Raw genomic sequence first — 14,679 nt, 5'->3', positions numbered from 1 at the left:
TCTCCCCTGGACATGAGCACAACAGGAGGATGATGTACCTGAACACGGTGGGTGGGTGGGCATGACGATGGATGACTTTTCTGCGGCTTTTTAAACTCTTTCGCTGAGCCTGGGTGTATGGCTGCCGTTGAGAAGCCATGGCTCTTGCGCTTTTTCTTTTCTTCCTTTTGGGGTTCCTCCGATTTCAAGAACACTCCCGTCCAGTTGATGATGGATTCTCCTGTTCGGGCGTTGAGGGGGTTTTCCCTGAGCGTGAACACTTGGTACACGCACGCTACATCAAAAAGATTGACCATGAAAACGTCGTGCTTTGGCGGCAACACGTAGAGATAGCTGCGAGGTAGCTTCTATGAATTGAACAACCTCCACGACTGAATTTTTGCCCTTCTCTCCGCTTGTGATGGTCGTCTTCAACCAATCAACAGAACAAAGCCACCATCCGCGCCACTGACGAATTCATCTCCCGTCTTCCCTGCCTCTCTCATCCCGTTTCATTTGCCCTCGGTCGTATGCGCGTATACAAGCAAAATTTTTCCCTGTCCCTGTCCAGATCTTTTTTTTTTTTTTCAAAAATTTTTTTTTTTCGCCGCCGCCTCCCCTTTTTCCTTCTCGTTCGTGTTTCTCTCCCCTTCCATTGCGGGACATTGCACGCGAGAGCGCCACCACCATCACCACTTTGTCCTCCTGCCTCCTCCTCCTTGCATCCATCCGTGGATACCATTTCGTTGGTTGCTGTCGCTTAAATTTCACTTCGCTTCGCCCTATGTACGTACATGCATGCATACATGCATGCATTAGTCCTTGTGTCTGTCAGTGTCTTTGTCGACCTTGCATGGCTTTGCGCATGTTGCATGTCGCATGTTGTTGGCTGGCTGGATGGATGGATGTGTGTCTGTGTGTCTGTGTGTTAATCTTCCCTGCACGTCGACAGCCACGCCCCGTGTCTATGCATCGGCGCCATGGCTTCCGAAGGAGGAGTAGTGGTGGTGGTGGTGGTGGTGGTGGTGGTGGTGGCTGCGATGCGACGCCGTTTGTGTTTGCCCCTGCATATGTCATATTGCGTATGTGTGCACCACCACCACACAGCACCGTTCCCCCCGTCGACCCATATCGATGAAGCTTCCGAGTGATCGTTGGTCGGATGCGAAGCAATGAAGGTGGTGGACAGGCAGGCAGGCAGGCAGGCAGGCAGGCAGGCAGGCAAACAGGCAGGCAGACAGACAGGGAGGTAGCCCCTTGGACGTGCATGCGTGCATGCATTCGTTGCAACCGGGGGCCGGGGCAGAACATTGATCGCCGCTGTGTGACGGAAGACGGTAGAAGGTAGAGCTGACTACGGTGGTTGACTGTGGTAGATCGGGTTGTACAATACGTACATGCCGACGGCCAAGTGCATGATCCATGGATTGATTGATAGATGAATAGGCGAGACCGGTCAGACAGACAGACAGACAATGAGAGAGAGAGAGAGAGAGAGAGAGAGAGAGACAGGGGGAGGACCTTCTGATGCCTTGCTTTGGCTTCGATTTGCCTCACATCGCACGGCATGTGTGGTAGCAGGCAAAAAAGAGAAGGAAAGAGAAAGGAGGACAGTTGTCAGTCAGCGTAAATGCAATGTGGGATAAGGCATGGTGAAGATCGAAAGCGTTTTGGCATGTCGTCTTCCCCGTTTCCCGACACAAACAGCAAAGCCAACTGCACGCCGGATACGGAGTCAGGAGGAGTCGCAAAGGCAAAGGCGTCGGTTGGCCTGCAACCAAGCGACAACAAAACTTCCTAAACGCCCAGCCAGGGCACACACATACAGAGCAAGGTAAGTCAGGGGCGACAACGACGACGACGACGACGACGACGACGACGCGCAGCCACCCAGCCAGCGAGCGAGTAAGAGGGCGGGCGGGGAAGCGGGAATGCAAGATGTAAGATGCAGGATGTAGGGGGGTAAGGGATACGGGATACGGGATCTGGGATGTGGGAGACATACACATGCATGGGTCAGCGAGGCGAAACGCAAAATGCAAACGCCAACAAGGTGCAGCTGGTTGGTTGGCTGGGGAGGCTGAGATCTTTGGGAGGTGATGGGAAGAAGGATGAGGGAGGACTGGAGAGAAGAGGGATGACGTGCGTGTTAGCATTTCCACTGCGAACATCTCGCAGTCCACCAATCCACCAGCCGTTGAAACACTGATACGCGAAAGGCAACCCACCCACCCACCCAGTACATACACTTACGCTTCCAAAGGAAGCAAAGAGTAAAAACAAAAATGGAAGTGACAGCGAAAGGATGTGCACCAGGACAAGGATCAAGAACCAACGGCCACCCATCCAGCTCAACCCAACCACAGCCCAACGAACAAACGGCATTCGCCGGCCGCTGCTGGCAAGCAAGAGAGACGACGACCAGAGACGAGACGAGACTCCCACACCAGCTCCAAGCGCAGCGTGGCGCAGCATGGCGGCAGGGATGACATCTCAAAGCATGCATGATGCGTGGCGGCCCTGTCTAGGGCTGGCTGCCTTTTTGTTTTTCCGGCGTTTCTTGTTTCGGTCTCTGTCTTGTTCCTTTTTGCGGTTCCATGTTTCTTCCGAGACACACACGCGCACATGGACAGCGGTTGTTTCTTTTGCGCGAGGCACGAGGGCGAATGGGGCAGCGTGGCTGCATGGCCAAAACGTCTGTGGCGGTGGGCGTGGACGTTGGCTTGTTGCTTGATTTGTCGAGGGACATGAAGAAGCTACCCTGTAGATGATGGGTAAGTTAGGTCGGGACAGTCTTGTTTGTTTTGTCTGCAGGTGCAGAAACACCAGCGCCGATTTGGACAAAGTTTTCTATTAGTCAGTCTAACTCGATCTATATGAAGAAGAGAATAGTAACGCTATGCCGCTCAAGTGCGCCGACGCTGTAAAATAAAAGGAAATGCCCACCCATATTCAAGAGATTGCAACCTTTGTTTTTCAGAAGAAGACCCAGTCCTCTACAACTTCGCCTTGCCCCCCTTCTTGTACTCCTCTTCCAAAATCATGCCCTGCGGCCCACCCCTACTGCCGTCCAAGTCCCACGTTTCTTCTGGCATCCTACGCTCCGGCCACTTCCACTTTTGCCTGAACTCGGCCGGCGTCTGTCCTTCAATGCACTGGACAATGATGTCGCCAATGACGGGCATGAACTTGAAGCCGTGACCGCCGCCGGCTGTGGCGACGAAAAGGCTGCCGTCGTATTCAGGGTGGTAGTCGATGAGGAAGTCACAATGAGGCCGGTCAGTGTAGTAGCACATGCGCGTGCCCGAAAAAGGGCGCTCAGCGATGGGCAAGGGCGAGAAGGACTTGTCGTGGGGGGCAGCACCAGGAGGATAGAGAGAGGTGCAGAGGCTGCGGAGGGCGGCTGTGGCTTCGGCGGGAAGATACTCGGGGAGCGGTGGGTCGGTGAGATGCGTGCGCGGGATGGATACGGTAATTGGGTTTTGGTAGGCCTCTTCCAAGGGCATTTCTGGATGAGGGATGCGTGTTGGGTTGGTGTAGCCGTGACCGTGGCGCGCAAGCTTGATGTGGTTGGCAGAAGGGGAGATGACGAATAGACCGGTTTCGAGGTTCAGCGCCGTAGGCATATTCTTGAGGGCGCGCGTTTCCGAGTCGGATATCGTGATATAAGATAGCGTCTGCGCTACTGATCTGGCAATGCCACGAAGATCAAGCAGCGCTGGTGTCCATGCGCCGGTAGCGAGGATGGTGAAGTCGGCAGACATACAGCGTCCGTCGTCAAGGAGAGCACCGCGCACTTTCTTGGGCGACGCCGAATGGTCAATGTCAAGCCGAGAGACGGTGGCTTTGACACAGTGCACACGCTGCGTGCTCGCAACCTTTTGGTTCAAGAAGTGCATGCAGGCTTCAGCGTCTCCCCAGCCAGACGACCAGTTGACGTACCCCTGGGTGCCGTTGGTGCCCCCTGTCCCGAGAACGCGGCGCAAGTCGGCCTCGGTATCCAAAACCTCGATGAAAGGCCTGCCGAAGCCCCTCGACTCTTTGCGCGACACCTTTGCGTTGGGAGACTGCTTCTTGGCTTCCATATCCAGGACATTCTTCAGGGACTTGTTGCCGTAGTTGGTTCCCCCCGCACCCGCCGTCACACAAAGTCCAGTTTCGGTGTAGCGGCCGTCGGCACCCCATTCAGAGGAGCGCCAGAGCTCTTGCGCCTTGTCGGCAAGCGCAGCATAGGCAGGGTCCGCATAGTCGGGACGGATGATACGCGAGGTGTCAATCTGCGGCACCGCAAGTCAGCTGGGTTCAGACGTGGCCGGCGCAGGAAGCATTACACTAGAGCTGTCGCGTGAAGGAAAGCTAGAACGATCTACGAGGGTGATATCCGTGTCTTTGTATTTGGGGTTTGTCGCCAGGGCAAGAGCAGTCGAGAGGCCAAATACTCCTGAGCCAATAATCAGGACGGACGAGGGAATACGCGGCGTAGCAGGCATGGCGGCAAACGAGGAAAAGAAGCGCAAATACGACAAAAGACACGCCGCGCAACAGCTCAATTGATTGAAGAAGAAAGATGACGAGAGAAGAGACGGACACTGACATGGGAAACTCACGGACGGCAAATCAGCCACTCTTCCGGCAGTCGTCTGATATCGCAACGGCCCACAAGTTCTGCGAGCAGGGTTGGTTTAGATTTTTCGAGCTGAGGAGTATCCGCGGGGTAGCGTGAGGGAAAAAAAAGGGTGACAAAAGGGCGCGCCGCAACGGCCACCGTCGGCATGGAAATGGCCGATGCCGGTCCGCTAGAGCCTTCTACCAATTTCGTGCATCATGTCAAGACGCGACTAAACATCTCGAAACCACCACCACCTGCTCTCCGCCATGGGTGCCAAGTCATCCCCGCCGCCCCGCAAGCAAAATGCCGTCCCTCCAAAACCGCTACCATTCAAGCCGCGCTCCAAGCCCAGGCCCAATCCAATTCCCATTGTCGAATCATCGGCGCGCCCAATCCCCAAATTGAGCAAAGGCGCCGAAAGATTTCGTCGGTTCGGCCTTTGGGGCGCTCTCGCATGCGCTGCGGCTGGCGGCGCCTACATGATCCCGCTGGTTGTGTCCATGTTCAATCCCGAGCCGCTACCATATCCTGTCCCTGCAGACGCCTCAGACCGCTACGACCGCAAAGCCCAAACATACGACGAAACTGTGGGCGCATCCGAGAAGAGCATTGGCGTGGATAGACTACGAAGGAAGCTGGTCCGACAGGCAGAAGGCCACGTTCTCGAGGTCAGCGCAGGTACTGGACCAAGCCTGCCACACTACGACTTTAAGAAAGTGCGCAGTCTGACACTGCTGGACCAAAGCGGGCCCATGCTGGAAATCGCACGTCACAAGTGGAATGAAATGAAGCAACGAGGTGAAATCGTGGGCAGGACATCGGACAACGTCGAGTTCAGGGTGCAAAGCGCATTCGACCCCGTAGAAGGACCCAAGTACGAAAAGGATGAAAAGGTTGAGGAGCCGGGCAAATTTGACACGGTGGTGCAAGCCCATGGGCTGTGTTCAACCGCGCAGCCAGAACGACTCCTTCAACGCCTAGGTCAAGTTGTCAAACGCGACGGCAAGATTTTGCTGCTAGAGCACGGATACAGCTACTTTGGTTGGCTGAACCTTTCCCTAGACCTCAATGCCCCTGTGCGCGCGGACAAGTACGGATGCTGGTGGAACAAAGACATTGGGGCAATTGTGCAGAACAGCGGGCTGGAGGTTGTCAAGATTAGTAGGCCCTGGTATCATTTGGGAACGACGTGGTGGATTGAGCTGCGTCGAAACGTCGACGCCGAACAGGACCAAAGGATAAAAGCAGAGGCAGACTTGCAGCTCAAAGAGCAGGCCGCGGCCATGGCTCAACAGCAAGATGCAGGGCAAAAACGCGGATGGTTGTGGTAAGAGCAACAAGTGCCCCCTGTAGCTTCATGAGCACGCGCTTTGGAGTTGGCATGTTCCAGGCCGCCAGAAGGCCAAGCTTTGTTGTCAAGGAAGATTGACAACAAAGTATCCGCGGGGATGGAGAGCGGGAAAGCAGTCCACGCCCCGTGTTCGGCTTGGGCTTGGCGAGTCGGGGATGGCATTTTGATATCGATGGTGGGTTAGAAGTCGATCTCTGGGGGCAACAGCGAGTCAGAGAGACTTTGCAGGCTAACCGGATGTGGATGCGCAGTTCACGCCGCGAGCCTGTCCAAGGAGCAGCCTGCCATCCCTGTTGAAGTGGCAAGTCCGACGTCAAGCTGCGTCATGAAGCTGGCTTGGCCACGAGACCTAGGTAGTGTTGATGCGAGCGAGCGAGTCGGGAAATTGGGAAGAAAGGGCACAGTATTGGTCAATTTTTTTGGCGCCTAGATAAGCTAGATACGAGCCACAGTTGGAGGAGACGGAAAGAGTCATGGATGGTGGCTGGCTTTAAAGGATTGATGGTGTGAACTTCGCAGCTTGGGCGAGGGCGGCAGAAGCCAATCAGCGGGCGGAGAAGGATGGAATGGGCAGCATCCAAGCTCCAGTAGTGAACGGGAGGAGCTACTCCAATGCAGGTCCTCTTTTGGCGTGCATATGCACATGGCCAGATTCTCCAGCTGCCACCTCAGGCCAGGCGAGGGACCATGATGCATGCATGGAGCCCTGACTCATTACGGGGACCCCGTCGATGGTTTGGCGGCGACACAGAGAGCACGAACGAGGGCTGCAGTCATCCAGCGTTGCAGCCTTCCAGAGTCACAACCAACCGGCTGCTGCTGATGATGAGGTTAGGTCTGGCAAAGGGGTGGCAAGGGAGGTTTGCCAGGTCGACGGGCGCAGTTGGTGTCGAGGGCAACACACCCGACACCACCGCATTGCCATTAATACGGCACGAAACTTTGCTGCCGTCATCGGTCGTCGGTCTTGGCTCGTTTTCCCTTTTTTTTTTTTTTTTTTTCCCCTTCTTTTCTGTTTGCACGGTCGAGAGGAGGCCGCAGCCACTGAGCGTGTGGCCAAGCCAAATTATACACGGGGCAGTGGCTTCTCGGCTCTTCTTCTGCCGCTAGAATTGTTCCTCAGTTCGAGGTGCCTTCGAGGCCTCGGGCCTTTTTGCGGGCCCGTTTGTCACGCACACCGTCTCTGCTGTGAGCTGTCGTCGCATCAGGCCATCGCTCATTGTGTTGGCCGGGGGGCATAGAACAAATCAACAATAACAAAAAAAAAGGCCAAAAAAAATATAAAAAAAAAAGGTTTGCGCCAAACCAGCCAGGCCAAGGGCTCATGGCATGCATCAACGTCAACGGCTTGTAGGTTGTTGTTGTTGTTCGGTGGTTGTTGTTGTTGTTGATGACGACGATGATGCTATGTTTTCCTCGTCGGAACGTCTCGGGCGGGCCTCGTCTGGCAGTGGCAGGGCCATGCAAAAAAAATTAATCCTCGCTAGCAGGCGGCGACCAGGGCAAGGCGCTCTACCCCCCTGTTCTCCCGGCTGGTTGCTTGTTCATCCTCATCCTGACCCGGCCGCCCCTTCGCCCTCCCTCTATGCCCTCCGCTGCCTTGTGAGACCTGACATCCATCACCTCAGCCTTCTCCCACTTCCCTTCCCAACTCAACCCAACCCACACCAACCCAACCCTTTGCTCCTACAACCACAGCACTCTCTCTCGACCTGCTCTTCCTGCCTTACCACCCTTCCACATACCATCCCTTCGTCTGCTTCCCTCTTCTCGACCTCTTCAACCTCCGGCCCCGGCTCGTCCGATTTCGCGTCTTGTTTTTGTTTGGAGCTCCTGGTTGCTGGTTGCTGGCGACTGCTGTTCGTGCCATTTCCAAGCATTGACGCGCCGCGAGGACCACCTCAGCACCCCATCAACACACCAGCTTCGCATTCAGCAGCTGCGCCGCCATCCCGCTGCAGCCTCTGCTCAAACGGCCTCTGATTGCGCACTCGTGTACCACGTCGCACGCGCCCAGGACCATTCAGGCGAGGAGCGTCTCAAGTCGTGCATTCCACGCCCCCTGGTCGCCACCCAATAGGATCCCTTCCACCGGCCCTCTTGCGGCCCTCCATTTTTCAGGAATAGCCACAACAAACCCTCCATCAGCTGCTGAGACCTGTCCGACTTGGAAACACTCTCTACAACATCATCATCATGCCTTACAACACTCGGAGGAAGTCTCTCTCGCTACCCATGCTCGGCATCCAGCTGCCAAACAGCTCGCGATCGTCATCGCACCGTTCACCGCCCGCGTCTGCTGCCGAGCAACCACCGCAAAAGAAGCAGAAACGCATCCACACGCCCGCTAGTAGCGCGTCACCCTCGCCACAGACCCCGCCCATCTCCAAGGCCCGCACCGACCGTCCCAAAGTCGCTGGTCGCGTCGTCGAAAACACGCCGCCACCGTCGCCCGGCGTCGAAGGCGTCCCAAAAATCGACACTGAGGGCATCAACGACGACATCGTCGTCGCCGTCATCAAGCAATTGGAGGAGACTGGCAATCGGCCCCACCTGCTGAAAGAGCTTGCAGCTGTGCTGTCAACCCAGCTGCCCATCGTTGAGAGGTGTGTCTACGACAATACTAAACATATGATGATGCCTTTGCTAACAGGATGCAGCTCCGCCAACCCCTCAGCCATCATCTCTTCTCGCTTGACGGGCTATATTCGCCGGCCATGGACCGCACTATCGCCCTGCCCGGTGGGCAAGGAGCTGGTCGGCACGCACCCGAAGCGCATCTACTTCTTCCTCAACACTTGCCCGCACCAGCCGATCCCTGAGCCCAACGAGACGTCGGCGGCGGCTGCTGCCCAGGCGCGAATCATCTCGCCCTCGCTCTCCTCGGCAGCAGATGAGTCTGAGGAGGATGAACGCGACAGGCGTGCCCGCGTCGCCATGTCGCCGTCGCCCGAGGTTGATCTTTCATCGCCAGAACTGGATGATGACAGTGACACTACCACCTTCTCGTCTCACGGCTCGCTAGTGCGCGATGCGACCACCAGCAACATTGCGCACAACCGCCGCGCCGCCAGCCCACCCTTGGAGCGCGATGAGCGTGAATTTACGGCCACGGCTTCGTCGCTGCAGAAGCGCAGCCGCAGCCAGGAGCACGAGACCAGACCTGACTTCTCTACTGGTCCACCCTCGTCGTCTTCGAGTAACATCGACGGCGAGGATCACCTGTTGGGCGCTGAACCGGAAAGCGAGGAGAGCGCCGCCGTGCGCAATTCCGAGGCTGCAGCTCTCCTGTTTGGTCAGAGCGTCGAGAGTAACGCCTCGACTGCTACGATGGACTTTGAAGTCAGCAGTCCGGTATTCCGGCCAGTCGACCAGGGTGCCGGCGGCAAACCGGACGCCATGGAAGACGTCCGTGTGCTTGACGACGACACGTGGGACTGGTCGGACTGGAAGGGCCCGGAGACGGTTGAGCTTGATGAGCTCGACGACCTCCTCGGTGGCTACTAGCCGCACGATCTGATACATTCTGCTCACAATCAAGGGTTCGGGAAAGCGAGGGCGTTTCAAAAAGGGGTCTGGTTGCCATTTCGGAGTCTTCGTCGCACCCAACTCAGCTCCTGATCTTTTTTGTGTACCTCTTTTTCAATTGTCAAGTCTTTGGCTGTTTCCTTATTCTCGTACTCCTCGTTTCACGGCCTAGGGATGGACGGCAATGGGTTGCTGGTGCATGATGTCCGAGTTTTCTGTTTGATGGGCGTTTGTAAGAAGGGGGCGGTCACAAGAAGCAAGCGCTGGTGGGGTGGGGGTGGTTTGTTGTTGTACGAAATGTAAGATTACGAACGAGAAGACGAGGACGGACGATCATGTAGCCTGGCTGATGGGAGCAGTTGAGCAGCACAGTGTTTAGAGTAAGCTGTGGGCAACAAGTGGGATAGATAAACAAAAGTAAAAGAGAATGATTCAATTGGCTATGAGGGTCTGACGACTGCTGGTTTGGGCGTCAAGATGCGAAACAGGGCAACGATGGCTGATGCCGTGTGGTGGGTGGCATCGGATGCATGCACGCATGCTGGGGGCAGCGCGGAGACTGTGGGCGACAGGCCCGGGGGGAATGCGCGAGCAGAGAGCACGACATGGTACAGCACAGATGGAGGCGATCTTCAGGAGCTCACAGTCCGGTCCCTTCGTCTGTTGACGCGTCGTGGCACGGCATGGAATGAATGCTCAACTGACAGCCACTGCCGGGCGGGCAGGGCCGCTGTCGTGTCGGGTAGCCAAGGTGTGTGTGGTCGAAGGTAAGGAAGTCTCCCCTTTGCTTTTCCATGCTTGTGCTGAAACGTACGCCGTCTAGTCCCCTTCAGTCAGGCCCTGTCCTGAAAGGAGGAGGCAGGGAGTCCATGCCATGTGACGTCGACATCTCTGGGGTCAGGTATTCTGCCTCACGCGCATTTGGCGCGCTTCGATTCCAGCCTCTCCCGATCGCCTCGGGCCTGCATTCTCTTCTCCTCAACCTGCTGGCCCTGGTGCGACTCGACCTGGTGTTGATGTGAACCACCATCCACCAACCGACTGCGTCTACCTGCACGACATTCTGCCAGTCTCCACTGCCGCCGCCTCCAAGTCCACTTCTCCGCATCCAGAAGCGGTCCCAGCCCCCGGCACGTCTGCAGCCTGATCGTCGTCGTCGTCATCATCATGCCCTCTCACCACTCGTCCTCGCACGTCTACCGCACCCGCGACCGCTACGACGACCGCGAGACTGACGAGTACGTTGTCGTCGAGCGCCCGGGCAGAAGCAACTCTCGCATTCGCTACCGCCATCCTTCGCCGCCGAATCACGTCCCCGCTACAACCCAGTCCATCTCCACAGCTACCAATCCCCGCTCCTCGAACTCGTATCACCGCGAACCGCCTGTTGAAATTGTCCACCGCGGTAACCGCGACAGCCGCGAGCTGCGATTCGTGCGCGACAAAGATGAAGATGAGCGTGCAGGCCGCGAAATTCGCTTCGTGCGGGAAAGAGACGATGACGAGCGCAACAGCCGCGAGATTCAAGTCGTGCGTGAGACGACGCGCGAGGAGCGGGACAGCGCGCGGGAGCCCGAGAGTGCCCTAGAGCTGGCCAAGGAGACGGGTAAGGAAGTTCAGCTTGTGCGCAGCGTGCGCCACGACTCGGACGACGAGCACAAGGACGAGCAATTTTATGCGCGCGACGATGGCGTCCTCGTCGTCAGGGCTGCGCCCGAGGAGATTGAGATTGTCGAGCAGGTTGTGCCAGTTTCGATGAGGTCGGACAGGTCGAGGAGGAAGAGCTTGGATATGCGGGGTGCTGATAGTCCTGCGCCGTACAAGAGATTGATTGTTGCGTGTGACGGTGAGTTGCTTTTCACTTTTGATGCTCGCATGTCGGAGACGCAGTGTGGCGTCTCTTCTGGCTGAACGGTCCCTCCTTTTTCTGCTCGTTGAAAAGCAAAGATCGAGACATCTTGTTATCATCGTGCATTCTTCCATGCTAATCCCTGCCCAGGCACGTGGCTCAACGCAGACAATGGCATGAACAATGGCGAGCTTGCCATCCCCAGCAACGTCACTCGCTTTTCGAGAGCCATCAGGCCAATTGGTAGGGACGGCATCCCGCAAATAGTCTACTATCACTTTGGCGTAGGGTCGAGGGGGAATGTCATCAATCGAGTGGTTGGAGGCACCACAGGCGGTGGTCTCGAGGAAAATATTCGCGAGAGCTATTCATTCCTCAGCAACAATTACACCCCTGGCGATGAAATTTATCTCGTGGGCTTCTCAAGAGGCGCTTTTACGGCACGAAGCATATCAGGTCTCATCTGCGAGATTGGCATCCTCACCAAGAAAGGCCTGGGCGCCTTTCCTGCCATTTTCCAAGACGTCCATCGTCGGCGTGACCCGGAGTACAAGGACAAGAATCCCGATATCCCCTTTCCAAACAAGCCCAATGCCGGCGACCCCACGTATCGGGAAGAGCTCTATCGCAGAGGTCTCACTCGTCTCGATGTGAAGGTCAAAGCGATTGGAGTTTGGGATACTGTTGGTGCGTGCTCTCCTTCTCCGTTTCTCCGCCCCCCGAGTCGCCTTCTAACCGTTTTCAGGGGCCTTGGGTACCCCACGTATTGGGCTCCTTACTCGGATTGGCCTGCAGCCGACGCAGAACAAGGACTCGATGACATTTTATGACACCAAGCTCCATAATAACATTGAACACGCCTTCCAAGCTCTCTCCCTCGATGAAAGACGCTCCGCATTTGCACCGGCAATTTGGGAGAAACCACGTGGAAATAGGACCATTCTGCGACAGGTTTGGTTTCCAGGCGTACATACCAACGTTGGTGGCGGCTACGACGATCAGCAGCTCGCCAACATAACGCTTGCTTGGATGGTGTCACAATTCGAGCCTTTTATTGATTTCCGCATCAAGTACATCCTCGACCAAGACACGCAAAATGCACGGTGGTATTCTCGACACCGCGAGCAACCTAGGCCGTGGTCGTTTGGTGAAATTCCCGACAGCAACAAAGGCATCTACGCGCTCGGCGGCAGCACGACTCGCACCCCAGGCCAGTATTATGCCGTTGATCCGCACACTGGGCGGCCTACATCGCGGCCCCTCCGCGATACCTGCGAGTACATGCACCCGTCGGTGCGCACACGGCTCCGCCTGGGTGGGCCAGGTGTCGAGGATAAAGGGCGCTACGATCCGGAAGCGCTCGACGACTGGCGCCTAGTGGTGACGTACCCGGACCCAAGAGGCAGTCGGAGCCGCAGCCACAGCCACAGCCGCTCGCGGCGCGACCCCGACGAGGTCATCCGCGACCTGGACGCACCGCCCGACGTGTTTTGGAAGCTACGGCGTGGCGACGAGGCGCACGTCTCGACGCGCATCCTGCCCGAGGCCCCGCTGCGCAAGCTCGAGCGTGCCGTGGCTGAGCGCGATCCCCGCACCCTCGACTACGTCATGTGGCCGCCGTCGACGGGCAAGGGCGGGGGCCCCTCGAGGCGCGATGGCGGCCGTGGGCGCAGGAAGAGCGGCGCTGCGTCGGAGAGGGATCGCAAGGAGGGGCGCGAGAGGGCGCGCACGCCACTCGAGTGGAGGAGAAGTGTGGGGTAGGTGGGGAGAATGAAGGGGTAGCGAGTGGGAGTGTTGTCGTGACTTGGTATTGAAGCGTTGGCAGCAGCGCGCGCAGCGAGAGACTTGTAGTGGCTTGGCCTGACTGGACTGCACATTACGACTGACACGACGTGGACACAAGCAAGACTTGGAGCTTGGTTCCTTCCTTTACATTGTATTGGTGGATGGAAAGATGGGTTAGTGGATTGGCGGCGGGTACAGATGACCTCCTACCTACCTAGGCTATTTATGACGACGACACGGCTCTCCTCTACAAGCACTAATTCACCAATCAGTCAATCAATCAATCAACGAATCAATCAATCTATCAACCTATCAAACAAACTTTCGATGCGCGAGGCTTCGTGAATGCTCTAGAGCATCATTTCACAGTGCGTGCAGAAAGAAACAACACTCCCTATTTCTATCCTCATCTGTGCATAATATTTCGCCAGGTATAGTCGTGGTAGTAGATGACTGTTCCTTAGGCGTAGCTGTGATGGCGGACGACTACTCCCTTAACGCAGCTGTGGTAGCGGATAACTACACCCTAAGCGCGGTTAGAACGGCGGATGACTACTCCCTAGGGCGTATCTCATTCCCTTCTACATCTACTATGATGTCTACCTCTTCTACTAACTACACGTATAGATAGAAGTAAAACTAAGTAGTTAGTTAGTGTTTTCTAGCGCTTTATCTAGCTATGAAGACTGTAGTTCTCTTTAGTTATTTTTTTCATCTACACCGGGGCGGGCGGTGTGAGTTAGGAAACACTCTTAAACTAAAATGCACTCTATTACTTTTAGAGAGAAATTTAGAAGATTCACCTACTATCTAGTCTTATAATAGCGGGTAAGGTTTTAGTTTTCTATTTTCTAGTAGATCCTACTAGCATCTAGGAGTAATCATCATCTATATTTAATTCTACGCAGCACTACGCCTCTATAATAAGCTTTACCATCATTATCATCATTACTATCACTTGCAACCCTCTAGTAATTTAGAAGGAAGTAAAGACTAAACGGTAATAAATTACAGGAATCGCTTCTCTGCATTTTGCTAATATTGAAAGTAGAAGAGGGAATGATAAATGTTTAGATCGTCGTGCTTTAATACTAGATTTCTTAACTTTTAGACTTATTTCTCGACTTTTAGACTTGTAAAACGGAAAGCGGATGAGAGAGGGGAGGGACCGAGGAAGAAAAAATCTCCATGCTCACAAAATCAACGCTAAGACCTGTAGATAAAAGCGTAAGTCGAGAGGGAAAGTATAAAGGATAAAACACGGCAATGTAGTCTTTCGAAAACAAGGTCGTTCCAGTCAGTCCAAAAGATTCGACTTCTTAAGGACCGACCTTCTTATATTCCTGGCGCGGTGTGATGGGTCGAGGCTCGGGAGGGATTAGATTCTGCGATATAAGTGTCTCTCTAACAGCTTCGGTTTATTATCGCTAGGCTGCTTAATATTAGCAGCCCTAACAGTCGGCACTTGTGTCGGTCAATCGTAGGTCTTGCGTATCCTTCCTAGCCCGCTTCAGCGATGATTATGCCTCTAACTCCAGCTTACACTAGACCGACTTCCTTTTGTCCTGATAAGTAGCC

General features: G+C 55.4%; 7 protein-coding genes across 7 annotated transcripts; 4 read left to right on the top strand and 3 right to left on the bottom strand.

The window, feature by feature from the left end:
• Positions 1 to 352: 352 nt before the first annotated feature.
• IWZ02DRAFT_449593 (uncharacterized protein) lies at positions 353 to 1,836 on the bottom strand. Its single transcript, XM_066767414.1, has one exon. It carries the CDS (start codon positions 1,546 to 1,548, stop codon positions 811 to 813), a length of 738 nt encoding a protein of 245 aa, XP_066624152.1. The 5' UTR covers positions 1,549 to 1,836; the 3' UTR covers positions 353 to 810.
• A 977-nt stretch (positions 1,837 to 2,813) lies between these two features.
• Positions 2,814 to 4,764, bottom strand: IWZ02DRAFT_449587 (sarcosine oxidase). The gene is made up of 2 exons (XM_066767413.1): positions 4,311 to 4,764; positions 2,814 to 4,256 (listed from the first exon to the last, which is right to left on the bottom strand). Exons 1-2 carry the CDS (start codon positions 4,467 to 4,469, stop codon positions 2,976 to 2,978), a joined length of 1,440 nt encoding a protein of 479 aa, XP_066624151.1. The 5' UTR covers positions 4,470 to 4,764; the 3' UTR covers positions 2,814 to 2,975.
• A 324-nt stretch (positions 4,765 to 5,088) lies between these two features.
• On the top strand, positions 5,089 to 5,919 carry IWZ02DRAFT_469200 (S-adenosyl-L-methionine-dependent methyltransferase; the record flags this gene model as incomplete). Its single annotated transcript, XM_066768696.1, has 1 exon — positions 5,089 to 5,919. One exon carries the CDS (start codon positions 5,089 to 5,091, stop codon positions 5,917 to 5,919), a length of 831 nt encoding a protein of 276 aa, XP_066624150.1.
• A 316-nt stretch (positions 5,920 to 6,235) lies between these two features.
• IWZ02DRAFT_242081 (uncharacterized protein) lies at positions 6,236 to 7,159 on the top strand. The gene has a single exon (XM_066763092.1). The coding sequence runs from the start codon at positions 6,552 to 6,554 to the stop codon at positions 7,047 to 7,049; it is 498 nt and encodes a 165-aa protein (XP_066624149.1). The 5' UTR covers positions 6,236 to 6,551; the 3' UTR covers positions 7,050 to 7,159.
• On the bottom strand, positions 6,922 to 7,532 carry IWZ02DRAFT_449583 (uncharacterized protein). Its single transcript, XM_066767412.1, has one exon. The coding sequence runs from the start codon at positions 7,272 to 7,274 to the stop codon at positions 7,059 to 7,061; it is 216 nt and encodes a 71-aa protein (XP_066624148.1). The 5' UTR covers positions 7,275 to 7,532; the 3' UTR covers positions 6,922 to 7,058.
• A 496-nt stretch (positions 7,533 to 8,028) lies between these two features.
• On the top strand, positions 8,029 to 9,646 carry IWZ02DRAFT_242075 (uncharacterized protein). The gene has a single exon (XM_066763091.1). It carries the CDS (start codon positions 8,136 to 8,138, stop codon positions 9,444 to 9,446), a length of 1,311 nt encoding a protein of 436 aa, XP_066624147.1. The 5' UTR covers positions 8,029 to 8,135; the 3' UTR covers positions 9,447 to 9,646.
• A 1,612-nt stretch (positions 9,647 to 11,258) lies between these two features.
• Positions 11,259 to 13,077, top strand: IWZ02DRAFT_375320 (uncharacterized protein; the record flags this gene model as incomplete). The annotated part of the gene is made up of 3 exons (XM_066764815.1): positions 11,259 to 11,313; positions 11,467 to 12,003; positions 12,062 to 13,077. The coding sequence occupies 3 exons, from the start codon at positions 11,259 to 11,261 to the stop codon at positions 13,075 to 13,077; spliced, it is 1,608 nt and encodes a 535-aa protein (XP_066624146.1).
• Between the last annotated feature and the right edge of the window lie 1,602 nt (positions 13,078 to 14,679).

This window comes from Phyllosticta citriasiana, assembly GCF_038021145.1.
Source record: "Phyllosticta citriasiana strain CBS 120426 chromosome Unknown IWZ02scaffold_5, whole genome shotgun sequence".
NCBI classification, from domain to species: domain Eukaryota; kingdom Fungi; phylum Ascomycota; class Dothideomycetes; order Botryosphaeriales; family Phyllostictaceae; genus Phyllosticta; species Phyllosticta citriasiana.
Note: the sequence above shows the minus strand (reverse complement) of the source record. Positions and strands in the feature narration are given on the sequence as shown.